Below are 22,581 nucleotides of genomic sequence, written 5' to 3'. Positions count from 1 at the left end.
CTGGCCGTGGCATTACAGGTCACTTTTACAAGCGCACATAATTCCCTTGTTTTTTGGCACTGGTTCAACACATGTTGAGGTGAGCAATTCAGTGTTGCCATTTGTACGATAATGATCGTATTTTTGTACGATAATTTTGCCCTCTGTACAATGTACGATCATAATGTGCGATAATTTGATCATTTTATGATACTTAGTATTAGTTGTTGTAATCAGTCCAGGTTATCCCATGTTAATTAATTTCTTGACAAGGTCAGGATAGTAAAATATGGATCCTATGTCTGTGTTTATGCATCTCTTCTCACATGACGTCTTTCCAGCCAATTACGCTAAGAAATTGAGTATGAAATCTGATGTGTGGTGTTTTGAAATTGCATCAGAACTTTAGGTCAGACATTTTCGCATCAATAATTCTTTATTTTATTCTATAGATTACAGATACACCTAGCCACTTGTAGAATTTTTGGCCACATAGAATCTTTACATTTGAAATGCAATATCTGTTCAAGGCTGTGATTCAAAGAATGGAAGATACTTGTAAATAATATAAAATACGATGTGCTGGACATAAATGAAACCTTTATTATCAGCTAATAATTAATATTTATGTTTAAGCAACCTACACCCTTGATTTATTGGTGATGATGCAATCAAATTGGAATTTGATAGGCTAATTAATGATTCCTTGGCTGATCACCTGTGAATATCATAATCTGATATTCACATGAGATCAGCCAAGGAATTAAACAGTATGCAATTTGTTATACACTATGATGCATATCTTTACCTTTGTATTACCTTGCATACCCTGAAACTCCTCTGTGCTGTATAGTCTTTTTAGTGTGCCACCCCAGGATTTTCACTGGCCCTATCTGTCCCCCCACTAAATCTTTTCTGCAGGCACCACTGCTCATGCTGCATGTTTTGACATTGCCTTTAAGATATGTTTGTACTATCAGCGACTTCACTCAAATTATTATCAGTGCTTTTCAGCCGTGACCTGAAACAACACAGATGCAGAAATGTGTGTAGACTAAACATTTTCATTACCCTCTCTCTCTCTCTCTCTCTCTCTCTCTCTTTTCCTCTTTTCACTCCCTTTCTGCCCCCCCCTTCCCCTTCCGATCCATAGGTTACTGTAAACGTGAAGCACTCTGAGTTAGAAATCTCCTCAGGATTTTAATTTATGCCCAGTGTTATTATTTAGGATTTTATTGTAACTTTGGCATAATGACCGCAGCATGTAGCCATAGACCAAAAATTCCATTGTTTTACACACATTTTTATTACATTGACACAGCATAAGATGGTAAGGGAAAATGTCACATTTTTTATTTTTAACCATGGGGTTCTCACATTAAAACAATAACTGGCTGCAATAACTGAGTTTCAAAATTCAGACTTTTAAGAACCTTTTCTGTAAATAGAAACTTTATTTGGGCTCATAATTTGTAGGAGTGGTTCAGGTCTGGGCCTCATTACTCCAGCTGTTTGCAGCCATGAAGATAATCATTTGAACATCTTAAAGCTTACAGTTATCACAGCTAACAGAATGTATTAGATTCTCACTGGTGGATCCACTGGTGGAGTTGGTATAAAATAAGGACATCATGCTGAAAACAATGAAAAACTGGTAAACCTTTCCCTTACACTTCTATATATTAGCTCTTCTGGTCAAAGCTAACAGTGACATGCTTTTATCATCATATCTTTAGTGTGAGTGATAATAAGATGTTTGAAAATATTTTGTGAATTTGCAATTTCTCAAGCATAAAATGTGATTTCCAGACTTTTCTTCAAGTCCTTGCCAAGGTCCACTTCAAATAATCTCTTAGACCTCAACACACATGCAGACACGCACACACACACACGCACACACACACATACACACACACACACACACACACACACACATGCATGCTCACTCGCACACATGCTCCCACACTGAAACACAGTGCACCTGTGTCCTTGGGCATTTTTAGAACACAGATGTTCTGACCTGTCTGTTTGAAGTCCGTGGACGTGTCTATCTGTGAGGTTGTTTCGTGGTCCTCTTCAAGGCTGCACCAAGACACAGGGCAGGGATTATCAGGACTGGTTCCCAGCATCAGCGGAAAATGGATCCAGTTTCCAGCCAACATAACCTCAAAAGAAAGCTCTGCCCTGAGTCTGAAATTAGACCGCACTGCACTATCTGGGATGTGCACACACACACTAACACACATGCGCGCACACACGCACACACACACACACACATACACACACACACACACACGTACACACACGTGTACACGCATGCACGCACACACACACTAACACACACACAGACACAGACACACACAAATATATACATAGCAACTCTCTCTCTGACACACCTACAGAATGCCAAATAAAGCAATGTTGCAGCTGGAGAGGGACCCAGACAGTTAATAAACAGCCCCGACCACCCTCACTGCTCCAATACCACAGTGAACCTCTAGAGGGAGCACTACACAAAGCCTGCAGTAACCATTTTACCCACATATTCCTTCAAGAGACTTTACAGATAATGTAATCAAGAAGACAGGAGAGGATATACATTTGATGAGTAAATTATAAACAGCAAACAGAATGAATCTGATTTCTACACTGAAGTGCTTTTGACACAACCTCATCTGCAAATAAAATTCTGTTTGAAATTTGATAATGAGGAAGCACGGCAGTTATCAGGAACCAGTTAATGTCAGAAATAAGATGCCAAAGCAAATAAAAATGGAATTAGTCTGGTGACTAAGAGAACTCTCAGGAAGCTTGGCAAGATCGGCTTTGTTTGTCCATGTCTTGTTTTGGTTGTCTTGGATACTGATTGTCTCACATCTGCTCTCTTTACTCCACAGCCAGAGGACCTGCAGACCACGCCCGTCAGAGCGCCCCCTACAGAGGCTTCATTGGATGACGAGGACATGGAGGAGTCTTCTGGCCAGGACCTGGTACTACCCACAGAGAAAGGTTTGAGATTATTCATAATCTTACAACAATTCACTTTCAATAATTCATTTTTAACCATACAATTTTAATAATTCATTACCGTTGATTCATTTTTAACAGTTCACTTTTGATTTTAGCACTTTTGATGATTCATTTTTAACTATTAATTTTCAACACTTCATTTTTGGATAATCCATTTTTAACAATTCACTTTTAACAATTCACCTGTAACAGTTGACCTGGAACGGTTCAGCCATAATAATGTAATGCAAATACTGTGTATATCGTAAAGTTACGTTCACAGCTTTTCAGCAGACCTGATGGATGTAGTGGATAGTTTACATTGCAGCTTCAGCGGATGTAAACACAGAATTATGGGCCTGTGATTACATCCATTGTTCTTAAAGAGGGAGTGAGTACACTGAAGGCTTAGTTACATCATGGAAAGACCGGTTCATGGAAACTGTGTGGGAATGTTTAATATCTTCTCATTTATGGATATCTGTTCTTATTTATGTATTGATTTCCCGTGGTTGCCACTCCACATGCTAGATTAACTAGAGAACAATGACTAATTTGTGGAAAAGATGTTTATTCACAACTGGAGGTATTGCTGCAGCTCAGCTGGCGCAGTATCAGGGTTTCTCAGACACTATGTCTTACTTATGTTTGTGGAAGTAAAATAAGTCACACATGCTCTTATAGACATAAATTTGGTTTATCTGTGTGTTTATGTTGGCCACTTGTAATAGCACATTAAATCCTGGTCTATTGGCTTAGAACAACCTCTGATTTGAAAGCATCTATCCATAATGACCACAAGGGGGCGGCAGAGCATTTTACACCATAGTCTCACCATCTCTGTTTCAGGGGACATTCTTTCCTGTATACACTGGTACAGGATCATGTTACATTATTATATTGCAGTATTGTGTTGCGTCATCTACCTTGATAGGTTTATAAATATATTTCTGAATTTGGCATTCCAAAACTGATGTGAAAAGTGTTTAAAATGTCTTGACAAATACTCTCAGTTAACCTGCATTCACATTTTTTTTTTGTCTCAAGCACTTGAAGGAGTGAATGGGATTACATGGGATTAATTGATATTTATGTTATGTTATATTAATCCTTATTTGTCAACAGCCCCAAGCAGGACAGAGGAGGCAGCACATCGAGAGAAAACTGAACAGACAAAGAATGTGAGGAAGAACTCTCTCTCTCTCTCTCTCTCTCTCTCTCTCTCTCTCTCTCTGTGTGTGTTTCTGTTTGTGTGTATTTTTTTGTAATACACAAAAAATCTTTTTCTAACCTTTTTGTTTCTCACCCTGTAATTGCATTTTGGTGGATTTGCAGGTGTCCCCCTCACAGAAAGGAGACAGAGGGGATCCAGGCCCTCCTGGGCCTCCTGGACCACCTGGGCCCCCAGGTCCATCCAGCCCCGCAGGAGAAGGCTCAGGGACAGGTGAGCCTGGTGCCCGAGGCCCTCAGGGACCACCAGGAGCTCCTGGAACACCAGGAAAGGACGGTGAGCCCGTAAGTATCCCCAATCAAGCTCCCAAACCTTTGCATGAAGCACTCAGCTTCGAATAATATTTTCACAAAAGCTGTACCAAGTCCATTGAATGGCACCTAACTGCTATAAAAAAACAATCAACCACTTTGACATTGAAACACTATGGCCACTGGAGTTCTCTAAGTCACTGCAGTGTACCAGTCCCTGGCCCTGCATTACACCAAACCAGTGATAAATTAGGTCTAACTGAGATCTACTGTCCTTGGTATTGGTAAAATTTGTCACATTGGCACCTAAACAGTTCCTTGGAGAGGGACCGCACTTGGTATGATTTGTCATGTAAAGCACTGCACAAGAAGCATTGAGGTTTTTGGCAGGCCCTTGAAGTTTCTCTCTGCTAGGAACAGACTATTCTTATTTTTTCGCTTGTCGCGGTTTGGCTCCTTCATTTCTCCAGTCAACAGGACATTTTCAGTTTTGTTTTTGAAACTTATTTGTCAATGTCAAAAGGCTGTTTTTATTTTTATGAAATATCCTTGATGTGTCACATCCAATGGTTTTTTGGTGCAGGCATTTAAGTATTCCAGGATCCTCATGGTTTTTTTAGGAGACATACCAAGCCACCCATGAGAACTAATTTCCAATATGGAAAACTTTGAGAAGTCACCATCCAACAGTTTTATCTAAAATGTTTCCAGCGACAATCATATTTAATGCCGAATGTAAAAGTAAGTAATACTTTTAAAGTAATATTCTCCTTTGTCTTTCAGGGTGTCAGAGGTGGAGATGGAGATCCAGTGAGTATTCTGGTTTTGTCAGGGTCACAATACATACACACCTGCCTCTCATTTCTTCATCAGGGTTTAGATACATCAAAATATAGATAGATAGATAGATAGATAGATAGATAGATAGATAGATAGATAGATAGATAGATAGATAGATAGATAGATATTGAAGACAGAGTGAAAAACAAAATCCAGAGACATGTAGTAACAATTACTTCTTAAACATGTTTTTTTTGTTTGTTTGTTTTGGTTTTGGTTTTTTTTTTTTCTTTTTGTTTTGGAAGGCATCTGTCTGCTCACAGGCTCTTTGCTGTAATGAAGCTGATTGACTGATGAGAAGTTTCTGTGTCAAATCCAATATTACTTGTTTTTCCACTGTCTGAGTTAGTTTCCGTTCTCTGTGTTCATTAGCATGTGTTACCCTCAGAGTACTCCATGATAAAAATATCTTTTTTTAAAAAAAATGTTCATTCAGTGTAGAAAAAAGCTTTTTGTTTTTATCATTGCCGGTTTCTGTCAGGCTAATACTTTCAGAGATGCCCACATATCCTAATATAGTACCTGTGATTATTTGGATCAAGTTGCCGATTTTTTGCATGTGTGCAGCAGAACTAATTCCAAAGCCAAAAGAACAGAGTGAAATTACGCAGAAATGTCGTGTAAGTTCAGTAAAGTTCATTTTTTCCTGCATCCAGCTCTTATTATTGGCAAATTAAAAAAAAAAAAAAAAAACTCCAACCACCGAAGAATTCTGAGCGGTTTCAGCCGTCCATGGTGGTGGTCCACGATTCTCTCTCATCTGTCTCTCTGTGTGATTGGCTTACTGCTGCACCTGCACACCTGTGTGTCTGATTAAACCATGACCGGGGTTGTAACCCTGTCCCCCCTTCCCCCCAGCCCGTCTCAGCATGTGGGGTACATCTGTGACTTAGTGCTCGGCCAAATTAACCAAATGAAATCCTTTTCGTGGACTGTATTTGAGCAGTAGAGTTGTGGTGAATGCCTTGGCTACACTGTGGCCATGGATGGAGGGGTTTAGGTTTTGAGCTTTGTTTTCGTTGCAGGGACAAGCTGGACCTCCGGGATTTCCGGGCCTGCCAGGAGAGCCTGGTCTGAAAGGAGATAAGGTGCCACCAAGCCCAGATCATTCTCATATAAACATCTGTCAAAACACTCCATTTAGAGACATCAAATGTTATGATAGATGCAGAGGTGTAGACTGCTGGGACTAGATCTGTAGACATCTGGTTTAGAATAGTCCAACTGGTGGTCTTCAGAGCTCTATTAACCAAGCTTGATTTCTGCAGGGAGATCCTGGAGTGGGTGTCCCTGGCCCCCCTGGACCTCCTGGGCCGCCTGGACGACCTGGGACCTCAAAGTTTTTGGTATGTACTGAGTCAGGACCTCCACAAATCTCAAAACAGACCAAAGAGAAATATTGGGCCCTGTCATCTGGATAACTGTACATTAATCACATGATATATCCCTCCCCCATAATCCCTTAACCACTAGAGTAGCAGTGTACCCTAATTTTCAATTTTTGCTTTTTTTTTTCTTCTTTTGTCAGGATGCTATCGATGGCTCCGGATTTGAAGACTTTGATAGTGACACAGAGGTGATCAGAGTAAGTCCCGTGTACATATATGCATACCTATCTGTATGTACCTACAGGTGACAAAATAATGGAAACACCTTGTTAAATAACAGTTGTATTATTTAATATCGAGTTGGTCCTCCTTTGCAATAACTGCTTCAATATGTCGAGGAATAGATTCCTACAACTTTTGGACAGTGACTAAGGGAATTTTAATCCATTCTTGAAGCAGAACCTGTTCCAGCTCCTTAAGAGATGATGGTGGAGGGAAGTGGCTCATTACTTGCTGCTCCAAAATATACCAGAGATTTTCGATTATGTTAAGATCTGGTGATTGTGGGGGCCAATCCAAGTTTTCAACTTCACTGTTGTGCTCTTCATGCCAGTCTTTAATGATTTTAGCAGTGTAAACTGGTACATTATAGTCTTGATAGATGGCACCACCGTTTGGAAAGAGTGTTTGGACCATTGGGTGAATTTGGTCACCCAAAACTGACAAAAACTCTTTAGAGGTAAACCTACCATGCAGGACCAAGAGAATTCCATGATATTGCGGCCCAAACTATCACAGGACCGCCTCCATGCTTAATGGTTGGGGTCAGGCAATCGAAATCAAGGGCTTCTTTTGGCTTCCTTCAAACATAAATTCGTCCTGAACAAGGAAAAGGCGTGAAGGATGATAAGTCAGAGAAGAGGACATTTGTCCAGTGGTCCATTGTCCACTTCTGATACTCTTTGCACCATTTTTGGCGTTTTCGAACATTGATGGGGGAGGGAAAAGGTTTGGCAATGGCAGTCCTCCCATGGTATCCATTTGCATTGAGCTCTCAACGAACTGTTTAGCTCTGCAGTCACTTTAGTAGCTGTGGTTCTGTGATTTTTTGACACAATGCGTTTTAGTGCACTGCAGTCACATTCATAGAGTTTTGGCTTCCATCCAGGGTTACGTACTAGAACTAGTTTTCCCTAGTTTTTGGTGTGCCATCATGACTTTAGAAACAGTTCCTCTTGAGACGTTAAACAACTCAGCAGTTTTTGTTACTGAATCACCAGCCATTTGTGTTCCAACAGTTTGCCCTCTTAGGGAGTCTGAAAGGTCACACATTCTGACTTACTAATAGGCAAACTTCTACAGAAAGAAAAATCTTGGGTAATACATCAAACACAGGATGTCTGCAGTGCATCTACATAAGATTTACATATCACTAGGAATCGTCTTAACTTCTAAACGTCAGCAAATTTATAGGTCTTGAAATATCATATAAGTATATGCAATGATGTATGTGTAATTATGATCATTTAAGGTATTGCTAATCAGCATTACGGAATGAGCACAGTGTGACTTTTAATATGTAACTATTTAATATGTAATTATAAATGGCTGTATTTTAAATTAATTGATGTCACATTCTATTTGAGATCACTGCCATTAGGATAGTTATTTCTCTGTGTAAGAGCTGATGCCTGAACTGATGTGATTTTTTTGACCTGCAGGGTCCTCCAGGACCTCCTGGTCCCCCAGGACAGCCCGGACCACCTGGCCCTGCACAGGATCCTATTCCAGGGCCAACCGGGCCTCCAGGGGCCCCTGGAAAGGACGGCAAGGATGGAGAGATGGGTAAACCTGGTCTGCCGGTGAGTTGTCTTTTCAGTATAACCATTTCTGGGCCATTCCAGGTCCTTCTTTATTGAGATCTACAGTTCTACAGTTGTAAAGCTATAAGGATAAGGTTATGAAGATCTTGTAGTTCTTCAGTTCTGACTCCTTGAACAGGGTGAATGGGGCACAAAGCAATGTGTGTAATTTGTAACACTGTCATTTTCATCACAAAAGCTACACTGATGGGTTTATATTTACATATTCGCTGTCACATCATCTGTCTGCCTGTGACACAGCTTACAACATCTAAAATCTCTCCTTTTTAAACTTAAGCTAATGTCAGTGTTGTAAATGACATGTGGAACTCATTAAGAACAGCAGTACATGGAATGTGTCTTTGGGTTTGAACTGCTCTGTCCCCTTAAATCTTTTATGTACAAGGTCCTGCCTATTGACAGTGATGTATTTTGGAAAAATAATACTGAAACAACATACACATCTCATTTTACATTCATATTAGTCTTTGTTCATTACATCTGTGCGGGATGGTGCAGAAAGGCCAAACAACATTGGAGAGTAATACTATATTTTACGAGGCTTTAGAAGCTCTCTGTTTTTTTTTTTAAGTGACTGTTTGCCTTCTTTTGGCGCTTTAAGTTGGGCTTTTGATCAATAGCAGTCCGTTTGGAGATCAGAGCAAGCATCTGTAGACCAGTCACCCAGGCCGAAGTCATCCCTCACTGGAATGAAGCACTTCCTGGCTAAAACGCAAGGATCACTAAGTTTTTTAGGATCACGCATTGTTTTCACAGGGTGTTGGATTTCAAAACGTATTTAACAACAGTGATGAATTAGATAACACAGAAATAGACAGCATGTGTTTTTTTTTCCTTTTTCTTTTTTTTTTTTTTTTTTTTACTGTGTGTTGTGTTTTGACTATGCCCTGAACTGCCCTGTCTGTTTGCAGGTGTTTGAGGACTGGTTTAGTGGTTCTGGATTTGAGTTTGGGTCTGGATATGAGTTTGGCTCAGGGTTGGATTCAGTAGAGGTATAACACAGGGCCCAGCTGGTAAAATGTAACCATTCTGGGCCAAAAAGGCAGCCTTTCACCCCCCAGCCCACTGCTCTGATCCCCCATGTTTCATAACACTCTGCCTGGCTGCTTTCGCATGCACTCCGCTTTCATCCCACAAACGAACAAAACAAGTTGAATGCCTTAGCCGAGTGAATTAAGCAAGAGATAATGACTTGCACAATTCTCATGTCTTTGGAATGGAATTTTAAAAAAGCAAAAATATGCTCAGTGAAAAGGAACACAGTGCATAGGAGCAGTGTCGTTTAACCTTAGTGGCTTGAAGTATGTCGACTTGAGTAACTCCAACTGTAACTTTAAATATGGTTTAATATGTATAAGAAGCTGGTTGTGCAGGCAAAACGTTGGCAGAATACTGTTCTGCCTGATAATCCTAGAGATGGTTTGGATGGAAATTTGGGTTGAAAGAAGCCTGTCATGCCCCTCCACACAAGTGGTGGGTTACTGTTGTTCCATCACCCCTCAGTAGGTTCTTGAATGATGTGTTTATCAGAACAATCCCAGTGGTCAGAACTCAGGGCCAATATCATTTTGGGTGTGAACTTTAATGTCCCTTAATGTGTTAATCATCTGATCAACTTGAACTTGCTTTTGAAAATTACTCCTCACATTCATCGTTGTTTTCATTGCGCGAACAAAACTTTGTGTTTGTGTTATCTAACACAGCTTAGGAAAGCCTTCATGACAAAGTGCAATTTAATGCTTTAGATAATATATTCTCATTTTAAAATGAAGAAATGCATCTTGAACAGTTTAATTAATTTTTTTTATTACATTTTGTTAATATATCAGTCTGTAACTGATAACAGAAAACTGTATTGCTTAGAGTCTATTCCTGCATTCATGTCTTTTCTTTATAATTCATTACACATGGAATAACATGAATAATGTCAGTGTTTTTACATAAACCCCAAAGGGTTGTAAAATATAAGTTTACTATAAGAACAGAGTATCCTGCTCTTAATCTTTTCACAGATTTGGAGACCATAAAACCCTCCTACCCACACACACACACACAAACACGCGCGACGCGCGCGCACACACACACACACATACACACACAAGCACTCTCTCTCTCTCTGTGTGGTCTGCTCTGTTGACATTTTGGCCATCGTATGAACAATCATACAGTTTTGATGTCTTGCTCACAGAATGCACAGTAGAGAAATCTCTTGAGATTTCTTCCAAAGTCATTTTGTTGCCCAAGACTGATTACTCAGCCCAAATGCTGTATGAGAGAAGACCATGCCACAGGCTTGCTTTACTGCTATGAGTAAAATTACCCATTTGACAGTCATGGCTGAGATTTAGCTGAGTGCAGTCAGAAATCAGCCAAAAGTCATTTTACACACCATCCATCGATAGTTCATAAGTGTAGACTAGTGCAGAAAACTGTTGTCCTGTGTTATCATGTTTACCATAGGATTTTTCCATTTAGGAAAACATCTCTTTTGTGAAACTTGACATTTTTTTGTTGTGTCGAGATATGGATATGTTGATGTTATACAAGCAATACAACAGTCATAACAAGGCTGTCCGATCTAACTCTTACCAAATGTTTCCTCTCCCTTGGGAGAACCAGCTGGACAAGACCTCTTCCTGGCCGTATAGTCAGACTGGATTAATCCAATAAGATCTTTAATAGTGTGTTGGCCTTCTCAGTTGAGAATTTACTTCAACCGTGTCAGCTGAAGGAGCAGTTAGGAGCAAGATCTAAAGATTATTTCATCGTTAGGGTCAGAAGTTGAAAGAGAGAGAGAAAGAGAAAGAGGGAGAGAGGGAGGGAGAGAGAGAGAGAGCCATGTAATCTTTGCTCCTGCACTTCTCCTCGGAGCTTAAGACATTTGACCGTAGCCGACTGCCTTTGGTGAAACATGTCCTTTTCCCGAGTTGCTGGGGGGAAAGCTGCCTTTTCTAGTCACTGCCACTATTCCAAAAGCTTTCACTGACTCACTAACTGTCCACCTCGCAAACAGCAACACCACCGCTTTTACAGTTTTTGAAATGTTGATTTATAGATATTGATACATTGTAATGGTAAGTGCACATTGTAATAAGTTTTGCATTCACAAGTTTTTTTATTGTGTGTTTGTTTATTTTAATGTGATTGTTTTTATTTTGATGAGATTCATTGTATTAAATGAACTAAAGCCAGCAAAGGCATCTCACGCTTTAAACAAAAGAACAAGAGACCTGGAGAGACTGAATGTTGGAGTGGAGAGGGAAAGATGACAGGATCATAGGAACTCACAGTCAAATGATATCTTGGCAAAACATAAGTTGCTGTTTTAGATCATTTGGTTTTGTTTGTTGTACTTTTGCACTTTTTTTGTATTCTCTGAATGAGTTGTAATTGTATGTTGAACCCTTTGTAAACTAGCAGAGAAACCTATGCTCTCACATTTGAGTTTGTAACTCTAGGTTAGGAATCTGATAATGACATGTTCATGGAAGGACAGCCTCAGGTATTGTTTGGTTGTTACAGGGTGTGGATGGTCACAATGGGGAGCCTGGAAAACAGGGGGAAAGAGGGGAGAAGGTAAGAGGGCTGTACCTAACACACAGTGTTAAATTAGAGACTGACTGACTGACTGACTGACTGATTGATTGATTGATTTACATGATAAAATGCTGTGTCTCTTTTATAGGGTGATCCAGGGTTGCCTGGACCTGCAGGCCCAAAGGTAGTTTGACCTGAGTCTCTACACTAGAAAATCTATTATAATAAGAGAGTTTGCATATATCTGCATTAGCACTCATCGTTAACATATCACACTGATAAATGTCTGTCAATCTGATCTAAGTTTATTTCTGTTGAAAGTCTTATAAGACAACATTCTTGATATTATGTTCTGTTTCGGGGTCTCAGGGTGACCCAGGACAACCAGGACCTGATGGACCACAGGGGCCCAGAGGACCAGTTGGTCCCCCAGGGCCACCAGGACCTCCGGGACCTCCAGCACTGGGCTTTAGATTTAATCTGGAAGTGAGTGTGAGGTTCACTGGAGGTTTATGCTTGTATTCTATTGCCTTTAAAAGGCATTTGTGTCTGAGCACCTTTGAAAAGCTACTCAGACTCCTCAGACATATCTCATTTATTTCCACTGTCAGCTACTGAATGAGGAAAGTCAATATGCTTGTACGTTGGGGCCAGATTTAATATCAGTTTCTCGTGTCAAGGCTAGCCATAATTAATGACTCATTCATTACAGATCCTTTGAAACTTTATGTAGCATGTGAATAGATTTTGGCTATGCTAAAAAAGATTTCTCCTGCTGTTTTTTTTAACAGGATACAGAGGGTTCAGGGGGAGCCAGCGGCTTTGGCGCAGCGATGCCCACTGGACCGCCAGTGAGTACAATTTCACAATTAGCAATTATGTCAATTCAGCAGGCATTCTTACCCTGAGGGACTAAACAAACTGCATTCAAATTAAATAACAGCATGCCACCGTATCGCCAAGTGCAGAGCTTTGCCATGAGTGAGAGCCAAGAATAATTACACAAAATTGCCTTTTTTCATTAAATAAAGCAGTCTGGTGTTTAGAGAGAGTCTGAGTCGAGGAACGTTCCAAAATAGGTGAGTTTACAGTTGGCGATAGAAAACGGGGAGGGGCCCAACGGTTCTCCCATCCGTAGGAAGATCATTCCACCAGTTTGGAGCAAGAAGGTACAGGAACATGCAGGGATGGATCAGTCAGATGCCCAGATGAGAAAGAGCTGAGGGATTTGCAGAGTGATTTTTTTTAGTGATTTGATTTGGCAAAAAGGACAGGCCACAGACTTAAGCTGCTCTGTTAATGACATTCAGAGGCAGAAAAAAACTTTAACACTGTTTACCTTTACATTTACATGGGTCTTTTTTTACGCTGTACCTCCCTTTAAATTACTTCTGTTTTCCTCCCCAGGGGCCTCCTGGGATTCCCGGCCCTCCAGGGCCAAAGGTAGGTCCAGTCGTGCTTTGTCTGAAGGAATATGAAAGCATACGTTTATAGATTTCTAGACTTTTACAGACCTTGTAGAGTTTACTCAATGATATGAGTTGTGTGAGTGCATGCAAACATGTTCAAAATGTTCCGTGCATCTCTATACACACATATGAAAATCTGTTTTTTTTGCTGTTGCTGTTATTGTTTTTTAGTTTTTAGAAATGTTCATGTACATACCAAGAGGAATGTGTGTGTGTGTGTGTGTGTGTGTGTGTGTGTGTGTGTGCATGTGTGTTTTTCCTCCTTCATTTGGACTAATTCATATTCATTTCATATTTCTCCTCCTCAGGGCAAGGATGGAAAAGATGGTCTTCCTGGTGTATCTGTGAAGGTTGGAACCTCATTGCCTCTCTCCAGACTCCATCTCTCTCTCTCTCTCTCTCTCTCTCTCTCTCTCTCTCTCTCTCTCTCTCTCTCTCTCAGACATTTGCGCTCACTCACACAGCCAGCCATGCACACAACTGTTTCCCATTCCTCTTTTCCAAAGGAAGCACGCTGTTCACACCCATATGTTTCCCATCAGGCCTTAATTTACAAAGAGTCCTTCTACAACACATCAGTGAAGGTCAAAGGAATGCTTCACACATTTTAACCCTTCAGCACACATCACTCTAAACGTGAACTCGTTTACGTTATGATTCACGTTGATCCGTGTTTACATTTCACTTCCCTGTCTATGTGTTACTAGGGGGATCTGTCTTCAAATAACATATCATTTCGCTGCTTTCATCTCTCAGTTGTAGAGGGGGGGCACAGTTCCTTGTTCATCTGTCTGAGTTGTGCTAATTAAATGTAAACAGAACCTATCATCTCTTGTTAAAATACTCTAACGAGACAGACTGTGACCACACGCAAACAGCTGATGGTACGTTAGCGTGAAAGTGACTTTCTAATGGTTAATAAACTTGGGTGAGTGTCAACTGGATTTAGGATGGGACTCTTGAAGAACACAGTACTGGTGTGTGTAACTCTGTAATGTTTTGTTTATGTTGTGCAACATGGAATCATTTGAAAATCCCAATGACTCGGCTGTGCGGCGATGAACTAAAGTTATGGAAAAAAAGCAAATTCATTATACCCACAGTAAGCAGTAACACAATACATGGCTTACCACAAGTTCACTATTAAAAGAAAAGGTTTGGAAACATCAAAAGTGGTGATGACTAAGCTGGAGAAACCTACTGTTGTGATTAAGAATATAAAACAGAAATCTTTAAGACTTTTTTTAAGACCATGTATTCTCTTTTGATCCAAAATAAGCCAGCGTATACAAGAAACAAAGTCAAATATCCCCAAAATGTGAAGACACAGAATGTTTCTTTCCAAACACCAGTTTTTTCCAGACACTATTTGCAAACAGAGAATATGAAGAGAGTTGACATCATCCTTAATTACAGGATGGCTTTTCTTTTCTTTTCTTTTCTTTTCTTTTCTTTTCTTTTCTTCTATAAATGAGTTAAGTTGTTGAAGATTGTCAAGTGAGTTGTCCACTAATGAATAGGAGCAGCTGATGCTGTGGGCCATTCATTGTTTACTCATTGTTGTCATTTGTCGTCCAAACCTCTAGGGGGAGCCTGGGGCCAAAGGAGCAGATGGCCAACCCGGAATACCTGGACTGCCTGGGAAAAATGTCAGTGTATAATTCTCCACCACGATTTTTTTCTGAAATTATTTCAGTGCCTGGCACTGAAAACACCTGTCCAGGCTTCAGGTGCATTGACCTTCGTTCATCTTTCTGTTCTGACTGTTATTCATTCTGTTTTTTCTGTCCCAGGGAGAGAAAGGCGAGAAAGGGGACATGGGACTGAAGGTACTCTGTGCTAGTTTATGTATTAGATTGTCTGAATGGTGTCAGTATGGATGGTACTGACCCATGGGGCTTTGTGTTACAGGGAGAGAGAGGTCAGGACGGGCTAAGTCTCCCTGGCCCGCCAGGACCTCCCGGACCACCGGGACCTGTCATCAACCTCCCAGACGTAAGTCGATCTATTCATGTCTGCATCAGTCCGTTTAGAATTATATTTACTCTGGTTCAAAGTTTGACCGATTCCCTCTCTGCCTCCAGCTACTACTGAATGACACAGAAGGCATCTTCAACTTCTCAGGGACCCTCGGGCCTCAGGGGCCCATGGTAAGTGGTTCTGGCAATCCACATGCTTCCAAACGTGGGTGACATGGAGAAACGAGAAGAGGGAATTGAGGGTGGTATTTTATAATAACTCTGAAGTTTGCTTCTCAGCCAAGACTGATCAAACATCTCCATGTCTGTTATCACATTTTCGAAGCACAGGAATGGATTTTGTACAGGCTGACGGTTGTGGTGTAAGATATGTGATCTGTTACTGATTTAAACTTAAAAACAGAGCAGTGCCTGGATCCTGGATATAAAGTCCAAAGCAGAGAGTGATTGTAAAGGATGTTTTTCTCTGTGATGACACGTCAAAAGACTGAGTGAGATGTGAAGACCTGTGCTAAACAGTCTGACTCCATGACATCATAGCAGCCATAAAACGTATTTTCGGTTTTACTGGGGCGTTTGCTATTTTTACTGACTTACATACTCATTTTGAAAACTCTGAATCTTAATTCCTGACCCAGATGACAGCTAATAGATCCTTTCACTTTGTGGCTTGATGGTCCTCTGAGACCTGTACTACTCAAACAAACAAACAAACAAACAAAAAACCTAGTGATCTCCATTTTAATCACCTAGGACTGACAGTTTGAAAAAAAAGCTTTTGAGTTTGTCTCTCTGTCTGTCTGTCTTGCTCTCTCTCTCTCTCCCTCTTGCTCTCTCTCTCTCTCCCTCTCTCTCTCTGTCTCTCTCTGTTTGTGTGGACTTTTCTCTTCTCCAGATGATTTGATGGGAACATCTGTGCCATAGCATGTACAATATAATGGGAGACTGCTTATTTCACTCTCAAATTTTATAGTTCTGTTTAATTCTCTCAGTTAAATACCCTTTTTAGATCCTATTCAAAACCTGCTCGCCTTTAAACAAGGCTTGTGGTTTGAGGTAATTGACCAAACATAATTTTACATTGTGAAAAACTGCCTTCATATTGTTTCAGTATTTTGCGTCTCTCCTCCATAGGAGCATTTATAGAACAATCACTGGACTCAAATCAGAGAACTCACTTCATCCTCTGTGTTTATGTCTGATCTTGTGGTATATTTTCCCAGCAAAACTGAAATCCACATTGTGTAGAGTGTCCCCTCTGGTTGAAATGGTTCAGTTTAGTCAGTGCCATGGATTTATACAATATACCTTTTCTGTCAGTAAAAGAAGACCATAAAACACCTAGTCTCTCTCTCTCTCTCTCTCTCTCTCTCTCTTTCTCTCTCACTCTCTCTCTCTCTCTCTCTCTCTCAGACACACACACACAGTGCATACTCTCTCCCTCTCTTTTGGAATGCTTTGTCCTTAAATTTACCAGAACTTTTAAATGGAAAATCATTATCCATGCTTCACTGGTGGATCTTGTCCCTATTGTCACAGATTTGGGGAGAGTTTAGTGGAATATTGGCCTTGAAACTGTTTGTGTTTGAAGTTACACAATGCCAGCCGCCTGATAATAACATTGTTGAATTAGTTTGACAGGCCAGCTCAAGGCCTGATCCTCTGTGAGACAGGACCTGTCAGAAAGAGATTACACCTAATGCAAATCTGCTGTAGCCTTATTTGTTTCTCCATGACTGTCAGTGATACAAGCTTGAGGTGAATTTCCATAACCATTTGTTCCAAATGTTGCACCACAAAAAAACTGAGATGGATGTCTGTTGTTGTAGTTAGTGATATGTCAGCACAATATTAGTTAATTCTGTGGGATGAGAAGGTTTCTCACATTTAAGAAAAAAACCTTGCTGAAAGATTGACGTAAAGAAAATGAGTCAACATATCACTTGAACATTTCCTCATCTTTTTGCATGAGCAGGAAATCTCACTCTACTTCAAACACAGGTGCTATGCCATTGAGAGCTGAATAGACATATAATAATACTTTTGAGGGATTTCACATTGACTTATCTGGATTAGGTTTGTTGTTATTAAATGTTTAATTATCTTGTTGATTTCTCTCAGGGACCAAGGGGTCCTAAAGGAGACATGGGAACTCCAGGGGTAAAGGTGAGGAGTGTGTGTGTGTGTGTGTGTGTGTATGTGTGTGTGAGAAACTGCCTTAATACTTTTTTTGTAATTGGTGCATTTGGTGCATTGACAGAAACCATCATTGGACTCAAAGCAGAGAACTGACTTCCTCCTCTGAGATTATCTCTGTCAAAACAGACAAAACTGAAATCCACATTGTGTGTGTACCCGCCTGCTGCCTCTAGTTGTGTGTGTCTCGAGGAGACAACCAAAGCCAAACAGTGAACCACTCATAGATGACCATGCATTGGTTCTTTTAGTGACAACGCTACATTATACATGAACCTACAGCCAAATGTAAAATCACCAACAAGTTACTGGGTCCAGTTAAACTAATACAACAGCTTCCATACGAATCTTATAATACTTCATCTTCTAAAAACTCGGTCAGCGATGGTTCAGACATTCATGTGGTCATTTGACACTCAGCCCATTGTGTGTTGTAATCATGAGACCAAGAGAAACGTAATATTCTCAGTCAAAGTCTTTTAGATTAGAATCAGTGAAAAGTGTGTGAAATTGAGCACCAGACTTGTGATTAAAGAGCACCTCTGCATTCACAAAGCATTGATGTGCAAAAAACACTCAGCTAATGATTTCCAGCCTAAACCCCCTCCCTCCCTCAAACACACACTGCACCCCTTTTCCCGCACACACACACACACACACACACACACACACACACACACACACACACACACATACACCTACACACACACACACACACACACACACACACACACACACACATACACACTCCATCCATAGCAGACTCAGCTCAGGGCCAGACTTACTCAACAGAGATCCTTATCCAGCCCTAACCTTTCACTGAAGGGCTTTAGGTAATTTTCCCCCCATGTGGTTTGTATTAACCTCTCTTTCTCTGTTTTTTCCTCTCTCTGTCTCTCTGTGTGCCTGTGTATTTGTGTATGGTTGGATGTTTGTGCATGTGTACTTGTGTATATGTATATATACATGTACATGTGTGCATGGTTGTGTTTGTGTGTATGTGTGTGTGTACTCCGGTGCAGGGTCAGAAAGGAGAACCAGGGATCACCATTTCAGCTGATGGTGCGCTCATGTCAGGACTGATTGGACCACAGGGACCAAAGGGGACCAAGGTTGATACCTTTTTTCTTCATACTGGGTCAAAGTTCACATTGAACAACTAACAAGTTCACAAGAGTGAACAAACAGCTCCATGTCCATTCACTGTACACACTCACTGCCTAAACAATAACTTGGACACATCTCTGAGTTACACTCGGCTATCATTATATCCATTAAAGAAACTACATTATCCATTAAATGTAAGTTCAAATGAGGGTAGATGGTGAAACAGACTCGTGTGGTCACTCTTTTTCTTTACACTGTCTTTTTAGGGTGACTGTGGTGTTCCTGGACCTCCTGGTCAAATTGTAAGTGAGCTTCCTTTCTCCAAATGACCTTCACACATAAATTTCATCTCTGCACTGATGTATCATTAAACTGAGCTATGACCATTATACTGGATTGTTATGTTGTCAGTATTTTAAAAAAGTTCTTGGTTAAACTGTATTAGTTCCCTGTTCTAAGGTTCATATAACCATTGTGAGGTTTATAAAGTTTAATTAGTTACCGTAATACATCCCAAGTGGTCGTTACAACTTGAATTCAGTGGTCATTAACAACTAGAAAGGATTTTAAGACCTTAAAAATAAAGTAATAAAGTCCAGTGAGTGGCAGTTGGTGATGTTATCAGACCCAAAAATGTGTTTGTTTCTCCATTTTTTTTTGTTGTTGTTTTTTTTTTTTTTTTGTCTTCTTCTTTTTCTACGGTCCCATTGTCTACCTACAGCTGCTTCAGTTCAAAGTGGTTTGGAAAATTTGTTCAGGCCAAGGATGCAGAGTACCTGGACAGCCCAAGCACAGGCATATTCTCCTCTGTAATGCAGAACACAGTTTGGCTTCCTTTAGTTCTGTGCTCTTTAGTGAAGCGCACGTTGGTGGAACAGTGGACAGTCTTGCCTCAAGGATATCTTAGTTTTGTTTTTTGTTTTGTTTTGTTTTTTTCTCCCATCACAGGGTCAGATGGGGCCGCCTGGTGCTAAAGGAGAATTCGGTCTTCCTGGTCGCCCTGTAAGTTCCAAGAATCAGTGTGTTATTGATTAAATAGTTGTTTTTGTAGTGAGTATGCCTTAGAGGATCATGGGGAAATCTGTTATTGCCCACCAGCTACCATAACTTCAGTGTAGCAAATGGTTAAGATGGCTGATGCATCGTCTCCATTCACTCTCCATTCATAATTATTTCCTAGTAATGCTAAGATCACTTATGCATCTCTTCAGGGTCGTCCTGGGTTGATTGGCCCTAAAGGAGCTAAAGGAGAACCTTCTGGATTGCCAGTGAGTGTGCGATACACACATCCACACACTCTCACACTCACGCCCCGGTGCTAACCTAACTTGCTAAACCCCTCATTTTGATACCGCTGCCTTCTCAGCCACCATGGATGACTCGTGTATTACTAAAGCACAGTTAGCTAACTGTGAATTGATTCCTATAACTATGATGAGGTCCTCAGTGAGTTAACGTACCCTCTTCATTCTTTTGTACTTTGTGCTAATGGACAAAATGACTGAGGGAAAAGACATTTTTCTGAGTACTTAACCTAGTGCCTGTTAGCTGACTCGGCACTTTTGTTTGCTCTCAGAGGGAATGGGAGTGACTCTTACCAAAATAATAGAATAATAACAGAAATAAAGGTCAGTACGACCCTGCTGTGCCACAACTCAGGCTTCTGACAGAGGTCATTTAGCCTCTTTCAGAAGACCGTGGAATAATCAAGTAGTCTGTTATTTCTGGGATGGCTTTTAAAGATGCCAGTCAACATTTTTGCCCTTTTAATAGTATACTAATGTCAGGCTCGTGCTCAGAAATGCAAACAGGAAAAAACAAGCTTTAATCATTTAGGACTTGAAAACGGCCTATAAACAAGACTGGCATTTAACGAGCTGGTCGTTGCACATGTTGAAAGCTCAGCTATGTGCAGATGATTACAGATAAAGGCAAACATATTGATTTCACCTTAAACTCTTTATAAAGTTTGACACAACTCAATTACTTAATTATTCAAAGTTGTTTTGTCCTTTTTAATGGTGGCCAAAATAAAGTTCAGTGTTACATCTACTTTTTCTCTCCTCCACTTCCAACTTTCTTTTTTTCTCCCATCCTATTTCTTTCTTTCTTTCTTTCTTTCTTTCTTTCTTTCTTTCTTTCTTTCTTTCTTTCTTTGCAGGGGCCACCTGGTCCCCCCGGCCCCCCTGGGCGTCCAGGAATATTCAACTGTCCCAAAGGAGTAAGTTGTGTCTCTCTTTTCTCTCCTCCTTCTCTGGTAAACCGTACCTGTTTAGATGTGAGTCTGCTGACTCTTGGTTGTTCAGAACTCTTTTTACCTTCACCTTTTTTTATAGACAGTGTTTCCCATTCCTCCTCGGCCACACTGCAAACAGCCCGTAAGTGACTGAGTGATAGGCAGCCAGGTCAAGCCAGTGCCTGGGGCTTGAGTTCATCCTCTTTTACACTGACTCTCCCTCATTTAGTGTCTCATTTAGGACACATATTCCTCCTAAACATTCAGATGGTGCTCTTGTCAAACTAAATAAACCTTTTCCTGTTATCATTATCTGGCTGGCAGTAATTGCTGCAGGACCAGCAATGATGACTGAAATAAACATGTCATTGAAATAAGGCAGATTTGTGCTAAAATCAGATCTTATGTTATGGATCTAAATGTAGGCTTTTTTGACAAAAGTACCTCACATTTAGTTTGGAACCGAATGTGTCATCTCATTCATTTTATCATCCTGAGTTGCTCTCTCTCTCGCTCTCTCTCCCTCTCTCTTTCTCTCTCTCTCTCTCACTCTCTCTCTCTCGGCCATTGCATGGTGTACTAGTCAAAAGCATGTGGGAAGGCACCACTGCATGGTGTCGCATAAACATTTACTGCACACCATATGGTTGTATTTCATTTGAAGATGCCGTTTTGGTTTGTGTCAACCTGAAAACATGGTTTATGGACTATATTTGGAAACCTGAACCAAACGTAAGACTATGTGAATTATTTTTTATGGCAAAGATCTGGACCTGAGTATATCTTGGCAGTGTACAGTATGGTACAATGGCTGGTTTCACATAATATGACAAGTTGCTGACAGATACACACACACACACACACACACATGTACAAAAAGAAATCCTCCCCAATTGTGAAGCTGAAAAAGATCCTTGTACCACACACACTTTCCACATGTTACATGCTCATACTTGTTTTTGTAATTGTTTTTAAATTATGAATCCATCAAAGCTTAATTTTTTTCCCAGCTTTGATGTGTTCACATTTTGACTTACAATTTGTACTTTCTAAAGCATCTCCGAAGTAAGGATGCTTTTTTTTTTAATGTGTGAGATGCAGAACATTCATGAGAAAACCCGTTCCATTATCATAGTCCGTAACCCATACCCGGCATCTGTCATGGGCTTCTGTCAGCATGGTGCATGTCAGTCAGACATGGTGTGGTGTTTAGTGATGACTTGTTGGGTTGACTCACTCACAGAACTTCAGGATGGACCTCAAAGAACCAAACCAATCAGTCTGAACAGATTTCTCATAGACAACATCTTTTCTTCTAGTATGGAGCACCAACAGGGAGATGTTGTCGTTTTCTTCTCTCTCTCTCTGATGGTTTGGATCTCTTAATATATGTAGAGTGCCATCTTGAATTTGCATCATCCTAACTGGTTGTGATCACTTGAGTGATTGGTGCCACAATTGCTGCTGTTTCAATTACAACAATTACTCTTAATGACCTCCCTAAAGATTGCTGTGTTTTTGCTTTCCTGTCCCCGT

At 40.5% G+C, this 22,581-nt stretch overlaps 1 protein-coding gene across 1 annotated transcript in view; it reads left to right on the top strand.

The window, feature by feature from the left end:
* Positions 1–22,581, top strand: part of col15a1a (collagen, type XV, alpha 1a) — a 40,291-nt gene that overhangs the window by 6,749 nt on the left and 10,961 nt on the right. The window contains exons 4-29 of the mRNA XM_030767629.1: positions 2,877–2,988; positions 4,114–4,169; positions 4,324–4,503; positions 5,254–5,280; positions 6,336–6,398; positions 6,579–6,656; positions 6,839–6,895; positions 8,360–8,500; positions 9,433–9,513; positions 12,044–12,097; positions 12,207–12,242; positions 12,428–12,550; positions 12,850–12,909; positions 13,466–13,501; positions 13,836–13,877; positions 15,114–15,176; positions 15,321–15,356; positions 15,439–15,522; positions 15,612–15,677; positions 17,628–17,672; positions 18,725–18,814; positions 19,076–19,111; positions 19,758–19,811; positions 20,021–20,077; positions 20,971–21,030; positions 21,146–21,187. Coding sequence (XP_030623489.1) covers positions 2,877–2,988; positions 4,114–4,169; positions 4,324–4,503; positions 5,254–5,280; positions 6,336–6,398; positions 6,579–6,656; positions 6,839–6,895; positions 8,360–8,500; positions 9,433–9,513; positions 12,044–12,097; positions 12,207–12,242; positions 12,428–12,550; positions 12,850–12,909; positions 13,466–13,501; positions 13,836–13,877; positions 15,114–15,176; positions 15,321–15,356; positions 15,439–15,522; positions 15,612–15,677; positions 17,628–17,672; positions 18,725–18,814; positions 19,076–19,111; positions 19,758–19,811; positions 20,021–20,077; positions 20,971–21,030; positions 21,146–21,187 — 1,779 coding nt within the window. The remainder of the gene's footprint in view (positions 1–2,876; positions 2,989–4,113; positions 4,170–4,323; positions 4,504–5,253; positions 5,281–6,335; positions 6,399–6,578; positions 6,657–6,838; positions 6,896–8,359; positions 8,501–9,432; positions 9,514–12,043; positions 12,098–12,206; positions 12,243–12,427; positions 12,551–12,849; positions 12,910–13,465; positions 13,502–13,835; positions 13,878–15,113; positions 15,177–15,320; positions 15,357–15,438; positions 15,523–15,611; positions 15,678–17,627; positions 17,673–18,724; positions 18,815–19,075; positions 19,112–19,757; positions 19,812–20,020; positions 20,078–20,970; positions 21,031–21,145; positions 21,188–22,581) is intronic.

Source organism: Chanos chanos, chromosome 3, assembly GCF_902362185.1.
Source record: "Chanos chanos chromosome 3, fChaCha1.1, whole genome shotgun sequence".
NCBI classification, from domain to species: domain Eukaryota; kingdom Metazoa; phylum Chordata; class Actinopteri; order Gonorynchiformes; family Chanidae; genus Chanos; species Chanos chanos.
The sequence above is the reverse complement of the archived record's forward strand: the minus strand, read 5'-3'. Positions and strand labels throughout refer to the sequence as shown.